We start from the raw sequence: 16,290 nt of genomic DNA, 5'->3' as shown, positions 1-16,290 counted from the left end.
GTGCCTAAAGGGGCTGCAGGAAACCTGGAGAGGGGCTTTGGATGACACAGGGGCACATCTGCAGCACCCAGTGACTCTCCTTGGCTTGGGCACCAGGGCTGTGATCACCTCACAGCCCCTGGGAAGTGTCTTCCAGCCCCAATGCATCTTGCGCCAGCCAAGGGTTTTCTCTCCCTTGTGAGCTGCCGGGCTCCAGGAGGAGAGATGTGGGGACACGACACGAGTTAAGAGCCCATTTTCTATGTCATGGAACCTTCTGACTCCTCAAGATTGCTTTTTGTTCCAATCTGGAATGAAAACAAAGAAACCCCAGCCTTCTGTCGAGAGGTAAAACGCTCCAAGAGGTGATGGGGACCCTTCAACCCCTTCATTTCCAATTTAAGCACCAACCTGCCTCGTTACATCTTGGAACATCCGATGCTATCTTGCAGATCAAAGACTCCTTGTTTGGCTTGTAATGAAGTGTCAAACTGTTTCCTTGCAACACAACCAGCAGACACTTTGATCTGCAAAACAAGATGTTTAAGAGCCCTACTAGCAAGGGCTCTTCAAGTTTTAGCACTGTAAAGCAGGGGAATATGTGAAGTCTGATATTGTTTCATATGGAGACTTCCTAAGCCACGGCAGCTGGGAAGCGTGTGTTACTGTCACATCTGTGCCAGGAATCACACAAAAATCACCTAAACCCAACAATAATGAGCTGGAGAAACTGATTATTTCCCCATTAGTTTCCAACAGCAGTTGTTGGGCTTTCTCCTCCCCTTTTCCAGAGGGCTTGTTTCCATTGGAAATGTCATTGGTGTCAATGAGAGCTCCCCGCACACCAGCTTCTCTGCAGGATTTGCAGCAGTGAATTGTTTTGGGGGCAAACCCACACGATTTGGGTGTTTGAGCTGCCTCTGATCCCGTGGTCTGGCTCTTCCCTGGCCTGTTAAATCCATGCGTTATCCCTCGAGGGCTGTCTGGGGGTGTCTGTGCGAGCACTGCTGGGGCTGGATCTGCTCACACGTGTCCCCATTCGGCTGCAGGCTCAGCGCTGGCGCAATGAGAACTACGAGAGGCCCGTGGACCTGGAGGGCTCCGGGGACGATGACCCCTTTGGGGATGATGAACTGGACGATGTCTACTCGGGCTCGGGCTCAGGGTGTAAGTAGCTGTGGGGAAGGGTCCTTGGTGGGACTGGAGAGGGGCTTGCCATGGAATGTGAGGGAGGGATTGCCCTTATCCACCTCCTGCCCTTTCCTAGGCAAAAGCAAAGGGAACTGTCCCAAAGCCGGGCTCAGGTGATTCCATTTCCTGCTTTAGTCTCTGGTGCTATGGGGCAGGATTAGTCCTTCTCCGGCACAATGGCACATGCCGTGTTATAGAGGTCTCATTGACCTCAGACAGAGAATTTGGCCAGCACATGGGAATCTCATAGAATCACAGAACCACAGCCTGGGTTGGGTTGGGTTGGAAGGGACCTTAAAGCTCATCCAGCTCCAACCCCTGCCACGGGCAGGGACCCCTTCCACTGGAGCAGCTTGCTCCAAGCCCCTGTGTCCAACCTGGCCTTGAGCACTGCCAGGGATGGGGCAGCCACAGCTTCTCTGGGCACCCTGTGCCAGCGCCTCAGCACCCTCACAGGGAAGAGCTTGTGCCTTATCTCTAACCTAAATCTCCCCTGTTTAAGGTTAAACCCATCACCCTTTGTCCTATTGCCAGAGTCCCTGATGAAGGGTCCCTCTTCAGCACCATTGTAAGCCCCTTTCAGATAGTGGAATGCTGCAGATTTGCTTGGTTTCAGCTGAGCCTGGAACCAATCCCTGCTCTCATTGCTGGGGGGTGAGGCCAGGTACATTCCAGGTACATTCCAGGTACATTCCAGCCCTTGGAAATGTTTCACCCTTCATTCTTCTCCCCATGTTTCAGATTTTGAGAGAGAGTCGGGGCTCGAGACGGCCGTGAGCGTCCCCACGGACACATCCATCGCTCTGACCACCACGGCAGCCGTGCTGCCCATCACCATGGTGCAGCCCGTGGCTACCCCCTTTGAGCCCTTCCCTGCAGAGGACACCACCCCCGAGCAGTCCACCAGCGTCCTGTACATCCCCAGGATGACAGAGACACCAGTGATCCCCAGCTGGAAAGCAAGCACCACCAGTACCACTGCCGGCATCTCCCCTACCACCATGACCACCACCACCACCACGACCATGACCACAGCCAGCACGACCACCACCACCGCGGCCACCACCACCACCACCAGCACCACCGTGGCCGCTGCCAAGCCCACCACTATCAGGAGGTTCCTGCTCCCCTTTGTCACCAAGGCAGCCACCACCCGGGCCACCACCCTGGAGACCCCCAGCACGTCCAGCCTCGCAACCAGCACCCCAACAGAGGTGGCTACGACGCGGCTTGTCCCCACCAGCACGGCCAAACCCAGGTCACTGCCAAAAGCAACCACGTCCAGGACTGCAGAGCCCACAGACAAAAGCACTGCCTTGCCTTCCAGTCCTGCCACGCTGCCACCCACAGAAGCCCCCCAGGTAGGAGGCAGGAGCCCTTCTCACCTGCTAAAGGGCTCGTGGGCCATGTTGGAAGCCAAGCAATGGTGATGGGAAGCCTCTGGTGTTGATCCGTCCTTTGCCTGTTGCTCAGAGTGAGGTTAAAGCCATGATGGGGTCTTCCAATCACTGCAGATTGGAAGATTTGGAGGGCTGGAGATGGGAGACTAAAGGTGGGGGGGGGGGGGTTAGCACAGGCAGAGCATGGTGATGGGGCTGGCATAAGAGACGATGGGTGGCACACAGGGTATGCCACGCATTCCTGGTGCCCCCAGCCCTGCCTTGCCAGGGTTTGGTGCTTTGGGTTTGGTGTTTGGGCTCATTGCACCATTTCCCACCTTGCAGCCTGTCACTGGGAGGCCCAAATGCTTCACAATTCCAGCTTGACGGAACGTTTCCAGCCCGTTGGGTGTCCTGAGCAGGGGGTTTAATGTGCTGCTCCATCTCTCGTTCAGAACCCCCCAGGGGCCCTTTCAAAACTGCTTTGACTGAAAGGCGGAGTGATTTGTCTAAACCAGTCCCTCTTGTCTGTATGTAGATGTACGTACAGTGCTGGGGGCTCTCGCTGACCTTCCATTAATCCCTGTCACAAAACCGCCTGCTTGCGGGAAGCACTGAGCCATGTGTTCATGCCAGGGGCAGTGTGATATGGAGAGGGCTCCTGCTCGCCTGCCCCAGCTTCGGCCCATTGAGCTTTGTAACATCCCGAGGCAGATGTGGAGGGAGCTGTTTGCTCCAGGAAGCAGGGATCCCAGGGAGGTTTTGCTCAGGGATGCTCAGCGTGGTCCAGCGCAGCGTGTGGACATGCAGCGGGTCAGGCTGCTGCGACAAGGGAGAATGTAAAGGGGGATTTGGCCCTGAGTGAGCTGCGGGTGTGGGGATGAGCAGGAGGCAATGAATAGGTCACGGTTGGGCTGGAGCAGCTCTGCTCTGGAGCCAGGCTGAGAGAGCTGGGCTGGGGCAGCCTGGACAAGAGAAGGCTCCTGAAGGGGAGACCTGAGAGCAGCTCCAGTGCCTGAAGGGGCTGCAGGAAACCTGGAGAGGGGCTTGGGACAAGGGCCTGTAGGGACAGGCCAAGGGGAATGGCTTGAACCTGCCCGAGGGGAGACTGAGATGAGCTCTTAGGCTAAAGTTGAACCCATCTTCCCAGCTGTGCTGTGTGCCTCAGGGCTGCAACCACAGAAGCAGGCTGAAGGGAGAAAAAGGAGAAGGAAGGGACCTCCCTGGGACTCATCTGATGGCATCAATCTTTACACTTGCTATGTTGCTGTAGCACAAAGAGTTGCATCACTTCATGCCCAGCAAGGAGGCATCTGCGAGGTGTTTCAGCCATCCATCCGTCTACACTGGGGACAGAGAGCCCAAATGAGGGTCTGGGATGTGGGGCTCTCTTCAGGGGGAGCTACAGGGAGCAGGTGAGAGTTTGTGCATCTCAGGGTACCCAGGATGGAAAGAATGGTCCAGCTCAGCCACAGTGGCCTCAGCCTTTGGTGACCATCAAGATGTGGGGTTGTGTTGCTTGATGTAATGTAATCATCCCCATCAGTGACATGGGGAAGGGACACCCCAGCGTTATCCCCCATGTTCCCTGCTGTCATCAGCACTGTGATGTCTTTCCCCTGGACACATCAGAGCTGCTGTAGGCAGGAACCACTCCTTGGTCCTTGTCCCCTTGCTCCATCTTGTCCTTTCTCCCAGATGGAGCCAGGGGAGGTGACGACAGCCCTCGACAACGAGCTGGAGGTCCCGGTCAGCAGCGGCCCCAGCGGGGACTTTGAGATCCGGGAGGAGGAAGAGACGACTCGTCCTGAGCTCGGCAATGAGGTGATGGCAGTGGTGACCCCCCCATCGGGACCTGGGCTGGGCAAGAACGCAGAGCCGGGGCTGATGGACAACACGATAGACTCTGGCAACTCGGCCGCTCAGCTCCCCCAGAAGAACATCCTGGAGAGGAAAGAAGTGTTGATAGGTGAGAGCTTATGGGGAAGAGCTGGGCGCTTTAGGGATGGGGCAGAGAGCTGGGATGGCCATGCCCCAGGATTGGGGCTGGGCTTTGGAAGGACATCGAGGTAGTGTCAAATGTGGGGTAGCCCACAACAGGCACTCCAGGGCCTCTGCTGGGGGGTTCCCAAGGGTCTTCATGTCTTTGCAAGGAGAGTACAGAGCTGTGCACAGCTTGCTTTTGCCAAGATGGTTTTCCAGGGAAAACATAGGATGTTAGTGGAAGGATTGCTCCTTACAACTGCCTGACAGGAGGATGGAGCCAGGAGGGGCTGGGCTCTGCTCCCAAGGAACAAGGGATGGGACAAGAGGAACCGGCCTCAAGCTGCACCAGGGCAGGTTTAGATGGGGCTGAGGAACAATTCCTGCCCCAGAGGGTGCTCAGCATTGGAACAGGCTGCCCAGGGCAGGGCTGCAGGCACCGGTCCTGCGAGTGCTCACACACCGTGGAGACGAGGCCTCAGTGCCATGGGTTAGTGGTGGCCTTGGCAGTGCTGGGAATGGTTGGACTGGATGAGCTTAAAGGGCTTTTCCAACCTAAATGATTCTATGGTTCTGTGATGCTATGTGCTATGGTACTGGCTGAAAACCAGCTGGCCACCTCTGACTGCAAGGGATGTTAGTGATGGGGCAGAAGTGTGATGTGGTGTCCCATCACCAGCTAAAGAGAGCTGGAGGCAATGGCAGAGCAAAGCAGCTATTGTTCTGGTGGTCTTCAGCATGGCAGATGCTGGGAGGCTTCCAAATGAGCAGCTCTTTGGGGGTACTTTCTTCACCCTCCTTGCACGAGGGACCTCTCTCTGTGCCTGGGCTGCTTCGGGCCAGTCATTCACTTTCAGGTCCCACCTGCCCTTCAGGATCACCGCACTTGGGGAGCTTGTTGAAGCTCCTTGAACCACATCATTGCATCCGCCCCTCACTTTAATGTTCAGTTTTCTTAACCATAGATTTGAGGAGGAAAGTTGCAAAGCACAAAACCAAGCTGGAATCCAAAATTATCCCCCCCCCCCCTTTTTGCTCTGAAAGCCTTTCCAAGGCAGCACTGATGGATGTGCTACTTGTCTGTGTTGCAGCGGTGATAGTGGGAGGCGTGGTGGGAGCTCTCTTCGCTGCCTTCCTTGTCATGCTGCTCATCTACCGGATGAAGAAGAAGGATGAGGGCAGTTACACGCTGGAGGAGCCCAAGCAAGCCAACGTGACGTACCAGAAGCCTGACAAGCAGGAGGAGTTTTACGCGTAGAAGGAGAGCCTGGCGTGCCTCACGCTCCCTCCCTCCCCGCTCCAAACTCTCCCTCCTCCTCTACTTCATCCAGTCTCTCTCTTTCTCTCTTTCTTTCTCTCTTCTTTGGATCAGACTGTGAATTTAAAGAGCAAAACCTGCAACAGCTAAAGGAGAAAACACATCTTCAGCAGGATGGAAAACCAAGTGCCCAGAGCATCGCTGAGTTCAGACCGAGTACCACTGGCCTTTCGCAGTGGGAGGCATGGGGCATGGAGCCGACACCAAGGAACCCGTGTCCAGGGGGCACCCTGGTGAGCATGGGACAGGGTGTTCAGGCTGCCAACAACGGCTGGAGGTCACTGGGCTTTTCCCACCAACACAACGGACGCTGGGATCCAGACACCTTCTACCAGCCCTGGGGCGCAGGGGGGTTGGTTTGGATTGATCTTCCTTTATTTTTCCCTTTGGAAAGGAGGGAGGTTTCTTTCCCTCTCTCTTGTTTTTAATTCTTCTTTTCTTTTTGAACGGGGTTGGTTGCTTTGCAGGAATTTCCTTGCTCCCTGCTTCTGTTTGAAGAGAGGACACGACTCTCAAATACGCTTCGAACCTTGAAAACAAGCACAAGGGGCTGGAATACCTGATGCCCCAGGGTTTGCTCTTGGAGTGAGGAAAGGCAAAAATACACACACACACGTGGCCAGTACGCTGGGAATGATCTTTTTAGATCAACTCTTTGGAGAGTTTGTGGAGCAGCAAGAAGCTGCACCGGGGTATCTCCTGCTGCTCTCCTCCTGCCACCCCCTCGCTTCACTGCATCGCTGTGCACAGCCAGAGACCTTAAACCTATAGAAGCCGCGTGTCGCCGGCCACTGAGGGGTTTGGTGGAGAAGGGACCTTGCTTTTGCTGGGTTTTCACTGTGACCAATAAAACTCGGCTTGCGCAGTCCGACCGACAGCACTGGTTTTACAACAGAGCGGGACGTTGCTTGGTGGGGAGCTGGCAGGGAGAGGAGTTGGAAATGGAGAAGCTGAATCCTCTCCCCTGTTACTCCAGAGGGGTTAAGAAAGCCCTACAAGGTGTCAGACACAACATAACAAATGCAAAGCCAAGGCAATACCGTGTCCCCTTTGGGGTTTGTCAAGGGTCCCCGCCAGGCCACTTGCACCCAGAAGATGAGGAAGGTGAGGCAAAGCAGTGGCTTCCCACCAGTCCACCCCAGGGCAGGTTGGCTGCTACATATCATTTACAAGACCCAGGACTGATGGTTTGTGTTTCTTTTGTTGTTGCTTAAATTCCAGTATAACCCACAGGGCACCCAGGAGCCTGAGAGCAATAGATCCTGGAAGCCATCACCACCCAAGTGCAGTGGTTTCCCCCCCTGAGGCTACCTAAGGTGCAGAGCAGCAGGGCCTGATCCAAAGCCCAACCGTGCCTTCTAGAAAGGCTAGATTTTCTTGGAGCAAGCTCTCTGCACAGAAAAGTCAATTAGCTATTTCAATGAGTTGGCTTTTTAATTAGCTGAAGCACTGTTTGTGATGCAGTCAAGGAGCTTTGTTTTCATGACGGTTGTGATCTCAGTGGTGTCCCATGGAGACCTTGGCTTTGCTCTTAGAGCAATTTAAACAGGAAAATGGAGAAGAATCAGTTGCTTTGACTCCGTTGCATCGTGAATTAACCTGCACAGACACAGTGACACTTTGTCCCCTCAGGGTGTTAGTGGATATAGGGATTTATGACCCTGATGGAGTCTACAAGACAGCAGTGCTTCTTTATGTTAGGAATTTGAGAGGCCAAACACATATTTTAGATATATATATATATATATACTCACATACATACACAGTTATATATATATATGAAATGAAATCCCTGTAAATTTTCATTGCACTGCTTAAAATGGCTGGATGGGACTTTGTGGTTGTGAAGATGTGAGGTTTGGGCTACATGTTTGGGGTGCCCAATGCAGAGACTGCAACCCAAAACGCTGACCTGGTTTTACTTCAGGGTAAGGAGCAGAGCCCCTGTGTACAGGCCAGCTCTGAAATCCCCATTTTAGAGATGTCAGCCTCAAAATGGTCAACGTTTTGGTTCTTTTAGTTTGGGAAAGATGGTCCTGTTGGATGCCTTGGATGGTGATGCTGAAAGGTAAATGGTGTTCATGTGTGTGTGAGCGTGTGTGTACCCATTTCTTGGGTCCATCCTGCCTGTGGAGGATGAGGATGCTGTGAAGAGGGGACCCCACATCTGAAGAAGGCTGGTGCCAACCTGGCTCCAAGAGCCATTTTCTCCAACCTGCTTGAAGGGGAGAGTTTCAACTCATGGATTTGAAGGCTTTGGGGTTTTGGGGGACTACACAAAGGGCCCTAGCTGTTGGGGAGTGGCAGAACTTGAGCCTCTTCATGGTATAATGAGTTGGACATGGCAAGTATCGAGGCCACTCAAAATCACCATCTTTTGGAAAAACATGGACTTAATCTTTGAGCTTGCATTAAAGAAAACCCCTCCCAGCTTAATCTTTTAAATGCTGCTTTTCTTAGCTGCTTCCCTAATCTTCTTCATGCCATTTTTCCCCTCATTTAATAGTCTGACGTTCCATAATACAATTTTTTATTCACTCAAGCTTAACCTCGGCTCACTCAGCTGGTGTTAAATTGTAATCCCGGCACTTAAATCCATCACTGTTTCGGAAGTGAGGAAGGCTGGAAGTGAGATGGCAAGAAGAGGCTGGGCAGCGCTTTCTCTTGCAGTAATTAGAAGTACAAGACAACCACAGGCAAAATAAGGTGAAAGCAATTGAACTGGTGATCAGAATTGTCCAAAGTCTTAGTTCGTCCTATATCTGCTGCTTCCATGCTTTTGCTGTATTGCTCTCTGCTTGGAGAGGGGATGGGAGCTCAACTTAGGTCTTACGTTCTTGGAGCCCACCTTCTTCTGCTGATAAATTGATGGAGCCTTTCCTGTTGCCTCAGCTCCCCAGGAGCACTGGGTTAGTGGTTGGAGTTGATGCTTGGAAGAACAAAAGCCTTGTCTTGCTGGAGGATGTCTGATCTTGGGCCTCCCTTGTAGTGGTGATGGTGAGATGAAGCTGAACGTGGGCTGATCTTTTTGGGGGAAGCCCATCTCCAAACCAAATTGCAAATACCGTCAGCTCTTTATTGCCAGTGCGATGGGGATGGGTAAAAACCCAATGAACTCCAGCTAAGAGATGCTGATAGGGTTTGTAACATGGAGGTGGTGGTGGTGGGCTGCAGTGTGGCCATCCCTGAGGCTGTGTATGGTACTCACATGAACAGGATGTGTTGTGGCTCATGGTCCCAAGCCGGTGGCAGTGGAGCACAACTGCTCCCTCCAGCAGGCACTTCTGCATAGACACACATCTCTGGGGCTTTTGAGGGATTCCTGGTGCGAAGATGGATGGGGAATAAGCGAGAAAGCACAGGGAGGAGGAGCAAAAGCTCTTTTCTTAGCTGTCAATTTGGCCACAGAGCAAGTTATTAGGAAAATCAACTCCAATGGCAGCATTTCCCACATCATCCCCTCCCAAAGCCTGATGGATTTGTCATCATCGCCCTCTGCACAAACTCAGCCTGTGCACATCCCTTGTAATGACATCCCCGTGAACAGCTGTGGTCTCCCAGTTGGGGTAATGCCCAGATGTATTCGTCCTTCCAGCTGTGCATCCAAGGATATGAGCAGCCACATGGGCATGGAGTAGGGCTTTCCCACTTCCTTTTCCATTCCCTTCCTGCATGCTTGTGTGTGTGTGATACACCAGAGCTGAAGGAAGCCTCTTTGCCGTGCCAGTTCTGTAGTCTTAGGGAAGCTGCAGTTGTAAGGGGTGGAATAGTGGCAGTTGCTCCTCTCCCGGCTCTGCTGGGTTTCAGTTTCTCTCTGCTGTGATTTGCAGCAGCTGATGCCTTGGAGAATGATGAAGTGACCAATGACTCCTGGGCTGCATAAATAAGGAGAGGGGCAAAGAGAAGGGAGGATCAGAAACCATGCACAAGAGCCCAAATGAGGACCTGAAAGAGGGAGGATAGGACAGGCAGGGATGGAGGTGGCCCGAGCCAGCAGCAGGACCCAGCCCCACACAGGTTTTGCAGGGCTGAGAGGGAGCTGCACCTTTTTCTCCAGAAATCTCTGATTTTGGACCTTTCAAAACTAAAGCAGCGGATCCCTGTACTGGGGGGATCCTGCTGCAGGGCAGATGATGGCACTGAGCTGGATGTGTGCTGCGGTGTGCTGCTTTACCTCTACAGTTCCCATTCCCTCCCTATTTTGCCTGGTGGGTGCCAAAGATCCCTGGCTAGGAGCTGCTTTGCTCCCTGTGAACCTTGGCTCCTGCTCCCCAGACTCATAACTCAGAGCTACCCGACCCCTGCCATGAGTCACCAGCACGGAGGCTTTAACGGGAACAAAACCATCAGCTGAAAGAATGGATTTCTTTTATCATCATTATTATTCCCCCCTTAGCTCCCCCCAAACACCCTTTTTATGAGTGTTTCTGGGCTCGGAGGGTTTCTGCAAGGCTCTGGCAGCTCCTAAAGTGACATTGAGCTTTCAGCACTGAAAGGTTTATTGGAGTAACCGGCGTCTCACCAGGCACCTCGCCAGCTTGCTCGGCTGGGCTGGAGCCTGCGGCGACAGGGATGGGTGTGTTGTGTATGTATGTATATATATGTGTATGTAATTAATATGTATGTATATATGTATATACGTGTGTGTGCAAAGCACGCACGCGTGCACAGGTTCAATGTAAACTCTGCACCTATTGAGGAGGAGGAGGGTTTATCAACCAGCATCGTGTGCTGGATGCTGCAGCCCTTGTGCTCTGCTGTGGGGTGCAGGATTTGACCCCATGATGCCAGCTCCGTCCTTTGCCCCATCATAGCAGTGGCCTGACCCTGGTCACCTCAGCGCTGGGTTGGGGTGTGCCAGGATTGGGGATAAGGAGCCTTTTTCCAATGGCTGCATCCCCATCTGGAGCTGAAGCGGAACTGGGATGCTGGTGAAGCAGCCAAAGCCCCTCCGTGCTCGCTCTGGTCTGTCCCACATACCTTGTGCCTGCAGCTCCGCGGACATATCCACACCCAGTCTCTATAGAGAAGTCTCAGTCTGGAGTGTACAAACCTTTTTTGGGTTCCCTTTTGAGGTATTTTTTTTAATGCTTTATTTTTATTTCTGGGAAAAAGACACCCCTGGAGATGCTCCTGTGATGCCCAGATGGGTTTTTTTCACCCCACGTTCCAGACAGCTCATCCACCGCATCTCCAAAGACCTCAAGGGTACCAGTGACTTTAAGTGCATAAGCTACCCCTGTTCTGGGTCCCCCTGGTCTAAGTCATAAGAGTACAGCTGACAATCAAACCAGACAGAACTGCTGACTTTAGGGAAATGTATATCCATTGCAGTTTGATAGAACTCCTTTTTAAAATCACATGCTTTTCTCTCAACGCTCACCACCAGGATCAATCACCACCCATTGGTTCTCCTGTAAATAAACATGAAACGTTCTTGTAGAAATCAGAAAAAGGAAAAAAAAAAAAACCCACAAAAAAAGAAAAATCCATTGATATAAATCCCCCCCCCAAAAAAAAAAAAATCCCTTTCCAGAAAATTCCAAGAAATCAAAGGAAAAGCCCAACAAGCGAGCCCCACGTCACTGTTCCTTTGGAGCTAATTTAAATTCCCAATAAAAGAACAACAAATGAGAAGAAACCGCAAACGTTTTACCTTGCAAGGAATAGGGGAGGGGGTGACAAAACAATGCATGTAAATATTTTTAATAGGAAACATATCTTAAACCGAACATTTTTGGTATGTACATAACTCTCCTAGAGTTTAGTACTGAAACTGCTTCATAGTGTCTGTTAAAAACGAAACAAAGCAAAAAGGAAAGAAAATGTTTGTCAATTGTTTTTTGTTCTTACTCAATGGCCAAAACTTTAAAAATAATAATAATAAGAAGAAAAAAGACTCTAAAAAATAATCTTTTGCCAATGGATCGAGCACTGTTAATGGTACTGTCTATTTTTTTTAATTCTTTCTGTGCTGTGCCCATTTATAAAAGGAGAAAAGGAATAAAAATAAAGTCATTTAAACATTGTCTGCCCAGGGCTTTGCCTGCTTTCTTGCTGCAGTCTGCCTGGCCCCAGCTTTCCTTGTGCCAACCTGCAATGAAGGTGAAGGGAAAAGGTTTCACTTGTTCTCAGGGCTTGATACGGAGGGATGATGGTTAATTAATGGTCTCCATGGCAACTCTGCAGAGATGCTTAGGAGCCAGCGCAGCGAGGACCACCCCAGCATACCCCATTGTGCCTGTGCTGGACCACGGGGGAGGTTGGGATGCGGAGGGATGCTGCAAGTGATACAGATGTGTCTAACAGCACGGAGCATTCCAGCCAAGCCAGTGTCCCCATGTCCTGCAAGTGTCACCAGCAAGCAGGAGATCTCCGAGCTGTGAGAGCCATCCCCTCCCCAGGCAGGAGGTGGAAGCAGCCTGGGCTGTTGGCCTGGGGTCCCGTTCTCACAGTTCTCCTTTCCAAAGTGATTCCTGGAAGCGAACGTGGTGAGAGACTTGGCAGCGATGCTCTTGGCCTCCACAAGGAGATACTTGGATGTGTTTAACCGGCTCCTGTGTTGCAGAGGCCAGACCTCCATGGATGCATCCCAGCTTGCAGCAGAAGGCATGTTTTGTATGGCTTCGTGCTGTCTCGAGACTCAGCTTCAGCCAAGGGCCAATGCCAAGACCCAGGACGTTAGCAGCCCCATGAGCTGGATGTGCTCCATGTTCCAAATGTGCCCCCAGCCCCGGTTCTGCTGTACTGCTGGCATGAGTTTCAGGGAACATCACTTTCTTTGGCTTTGGGGTATGGTTTTTGAAGTGCTGCTGGTTTTTCCTACCAGCCTGGACCCTGCTTACCTTATAGGCCTCTGGCTGAAGGTTCTCATGCCCCATCACGAACTGCTTCATCCAGCACAAAGACAGTTAAACTGCTGTTCTATATAACCTGTAGCAAGGGTCCCAGACTGCTGTGTTGGACAAACCCCATTTTTCCTTTGAGGTCAGGCAGCTCAGAAGTTCTCCATTGGATTGTGGTAGCAGATAGAGCCCCACATCCAGAGCACAAGGATGATGGGGAATGGCTGACAGACCTGGGGGTTCAGATGGAGAAGAGAAGGCTCAGGGGGGACCTGATGGCTCCCTACAAGTGCCTGACAGGAGGATGGAGCCAGGAGGGGCTGGGCTCTGCTCCCAAGGAACAAGGGATGGGACAAGAGGAACCGGCCTCAAGCTGCACCAGGGCAGGTTTAGATGGAGCTGAGGACCAATTCCTGCCCCAGAGGGTGCTCAGGCATTGGAACAGGCTGCCCAGGGCAGGGCTGCAGGCACCGGCCCTGCAAGTGCTCACACACCGTGGAGACGAGGCCTCAGTGCCATGGGTTAGTGGTGGCCTTGGCAGTGCTGGGAATGGTTGGACTGGAGGAGCTTAAAGGGCTTTTCCAACCTGGCTGATTTTGTGATTCTATAAAATCACCTCCCTTTCACTCCAACCATTGACTCCCAGAGCCAGGTAAAACACATCCAGGTATCTGGTATCTCCAGTCTCCCCCAGCCCCTATGCGTCCTCTGTCTGCTCCCCACAGCAACTCCCACTGCCTCCAGAAGTGTCTCAGATGTACCAGGGCCACCCATTCAGGTTTCCGAGGCTGTCCCCAGCCCCAGCAATAATGATTTCTCTGTGCTGGTGGTCAGCCCCTGCACCCTTGGCAGCAGCCGCAGCCGGCTGCCAGTACGAGTGAAGTGAATAACTGCTTGCACTGAGGTGTTGGTATTCAGGCTGAAGGCTTGGAACAGCCTCTAATTATATCCCCATCCCCATGTCTTGTATATTCCCCCACCCCGCAATGGTTGTTATGGGAATGTTCCCTTCCCACAGCACCGCTGCGGACCCCAAGGATTTGGTAGGATAACCCCAAATAGCCCAAAGCTGGGTTTATTTTGCAGCAAAAGGGGCTCCCTGTGACTCAGACATCATAAATCTCTGTGACGTGAGCAGAATGTCCAAAACCAACACTGTAATTGAGATTTTTCCATGCAAACGAATGGGCCAAAGGCACTAACCCCTTCCTTGCTTCACAAATGGCTCTTTGCAGTTGCGTGAGGACCTCCATGATGCACACTTGAGTGTCCCAGTGGGAAAGATCTTCAGATACCAACCCTGAGCTGAAAAGAGCATGGAGGGAAACAGAATTGTTACTGCTACCCTGGGTAAACTGTCCCCAAAGCCTTCAAGAGCCAACAGATGGAGAAACCAGCGTGTCTATGCTCTAAAGAGCTGCATTGCAAAAGATGCCCACTTTAGAGGTAAAAGTAGGACTACAGCTTAACCCAAGCTTAGGGAAGGGAAGTTCGGGGTTGTTTATAAACTAGAAAACACTGGATGAGTCACACTGCTTGTAAGCACCCTGAAGATGACATCAGACTTGATGGACTTGTCAAGAACCGATGTGTCAAATCAATCTGATGCCCTTTTGTGACCCGGAACTTTGCTCCATGCTCAGACAAGGACCTGTCTGTGTCAGACACGGCCAGGGCAGTGAGGTTTTGTCACTGTCTCACAGGGGACTCTCATCTACACGCAGTTGCTGTAGGACGGGTGAGAAACCTGTTTGTAAGGTACCAGGGGAGTGGTTGTCAGCTGCTCCCTGTCAAAACAGACAGATGGATTGAGCGGGCATCCACACAGGGTCTCTCCTGGGGCAGGTTTATTCAATGTTTTCATTAACAGTTGAATGATGGCGTAACACGGATGATTATTAGATTTGCAGGCAATGTCTTGCTGGAAGGGACAGCGAGTGCATCCAAGGACAGGGCTGGAATTCCAAGTGATCCCAGTTAATTGAGAAGGTACGGTAAAAAACCCCAAATATCTCCTTTATCAGTGGAATCTTCATGGTCTATCCAAGTATCCAATACAGAAGCCTTGAGAAGGCAGCTTGTCCCAGGAGCCCAGGATGTGTCTGCGGCAAAGACATGGCTGCTATGGCAGCTCAAGTTGAGCCCATTGGGTAACCACCACCCAAAGGCACCCTACTGGTGGCTTTTGCTTCCTGTGTGAAGCCTAGAATTAGGCTCAAAGCTCCTGAGTGCCCCTCACCATGGCATCAGTCCATTGGGCCATGCCACATCCCTGTCAGGGTTCAAGGCCAAGTTGGACAGGGCTTGGAGCAAGCTGCTGTAGTGGAAGGTGTCCCTGCCCATGGCAGGGGTTGGAGCTGGATGAGCTTTAAGGTCCCTTCCAACCCAAACCAGTCTGTAATGATGGATGTAATCAGCTTCTGGGTTCCAGAGATGTTGGCACCACACCGTGCCATATAATGAATATCCCTGCAGTCCCCAGAGCCAGAGCAGTCTCTCCACAGTGCCCACATGCTATAGGATACTTGGGTGCAATGGGAAGATGTTACTACGGTCTTGTATGTTGGATGGAGACCTCCTACATGAGCCTTGGTGTGTGGTGGAAAGGAGTCAGGACAGGAAGGAATGGTGTTTGCCAGGACCAGACATCCACCTAAACATTCAGGTACTGAAGAATGAGATGAGGCTCAAATGCTTTTATGGCTGCACCCCATGCCCAGACCTCACATGGCACCACCATTCAAGCAGTGACCACGACAAATCCTTCATGAACTTTTCTGCTTACACCATATAATGAGCATTTACCAACTGCGTGGCTAATGCTGACTTACTGCTCCCAAGGCAGCTTTGCTGAAGGCAGTGATGGGTTGTCCTGCCTCATCCCAGAGTGCAGGCAACTGCTGCTCTGCTCCCACCTCAGTACATGGATATGGTGGGTCATCTCCTGCTTCCCTTTCCTCCAGCTCCCTGGCAGGCCTTGTTCTTTATGCATAAAGTCCTATTTTGGAGCCCTCTGCCCTGCTGTGAGTTATCTCCACATCTTCATTCCCATCTTTTCGCATCTCTTCTGAGGTCCTGAAGACACAGCCCATCTCACCTACGTATCCTCCCTGTGTTTCTCCCTGCCTTTTGGGGCTCCTGGACCCTTTTCCCTGCTTTCCAACAACAGGAAGCCCTTTAAAAAAATAATGTATATACAAACAGATAAAATCCTAACAGAGAATAGCCGGATAAAACTCCTTGTCCTGGTCTGCAAGACAGGGCTGCCTGATGGGAGTGATGGATATCTGGGCATGGCTGACGCCAGTGGCTCCAGAATGCCGCCCCCGAGTATTTTTGGTCTATTGTACAGGATTTGAGGCAAAGAGCAGCCCATTCCTGCTCTGCATGACAGCATTTCCTGAGCATCAGCAGATATTATTAGCAGCTACTACAGCAGTCAAACATTTCCCATTATTTACCTGCTACAAGACAATTGGCATTTGTGCTGCTAAGGACACCTTTGGGATTTGCACGTGTCCCTCACCTATTCCCAGCCCTGCTCACAAGTATTTCCTCCCCTCTGCAGACCAGGGACTGTTCTTCCTGAGGCTGT

The 16,290-nt window shown here is 51.8% G+C and overlaps 1 protein-coding gene across 1 annotated transcript in view; it reads left to right on the top strand.

Moving 5' to 3' along the window:
• SDC3 (syndecan 3) overlaps positions 1-11,881 on the top strand; it is a 40,649-nt gene extending 28,768 nt beyond the window's left edge. The window contains exons 2-5 of the mRNA XM_065697592.1: positions 1,029-1,146; positions 1,912-2,531; positions 4,248-4,518; positions 5,624-11,881. Of these exons, the coding sequence (XP_065553664.1) occupies positions 1,029-1,146; positions 1,912-2,531; positions 4,248-4,518; positions 5,624-5,790 (1,176 nt within the window). The 3' untranslated portion in view covers positions 5,791-11,881. The remainder of the gene's footprint in view (positions 1-1,028; positions 1,147-1,911; positions 2,532-4,247; positions 4,519-5,623) is intronic.
• The last annotated feature ends 4,409 nt before the right edge of the window (positions 11,882-16,290 follow it).

This window comes from Lathamus discolor, chromosome 18, assembly GCF_037157495.1.
Source record: "Lathamus discolor isolate bLatDis1 chromosome 18, bLatDis1.hap1, whole genome shotgun sequence".
Classification (NCBI taxonomy): domain Eukaryota; kingdom Metazoa; phylum Chordata; class Aves; order Psittaciformes; family Psittacidae; genus Lathamus; species Lathamus discolor.
Note: the sequence above shows the minus strand (reverse complement) of the source record. Positions and strands in the feature narration are given on the sequence as shown.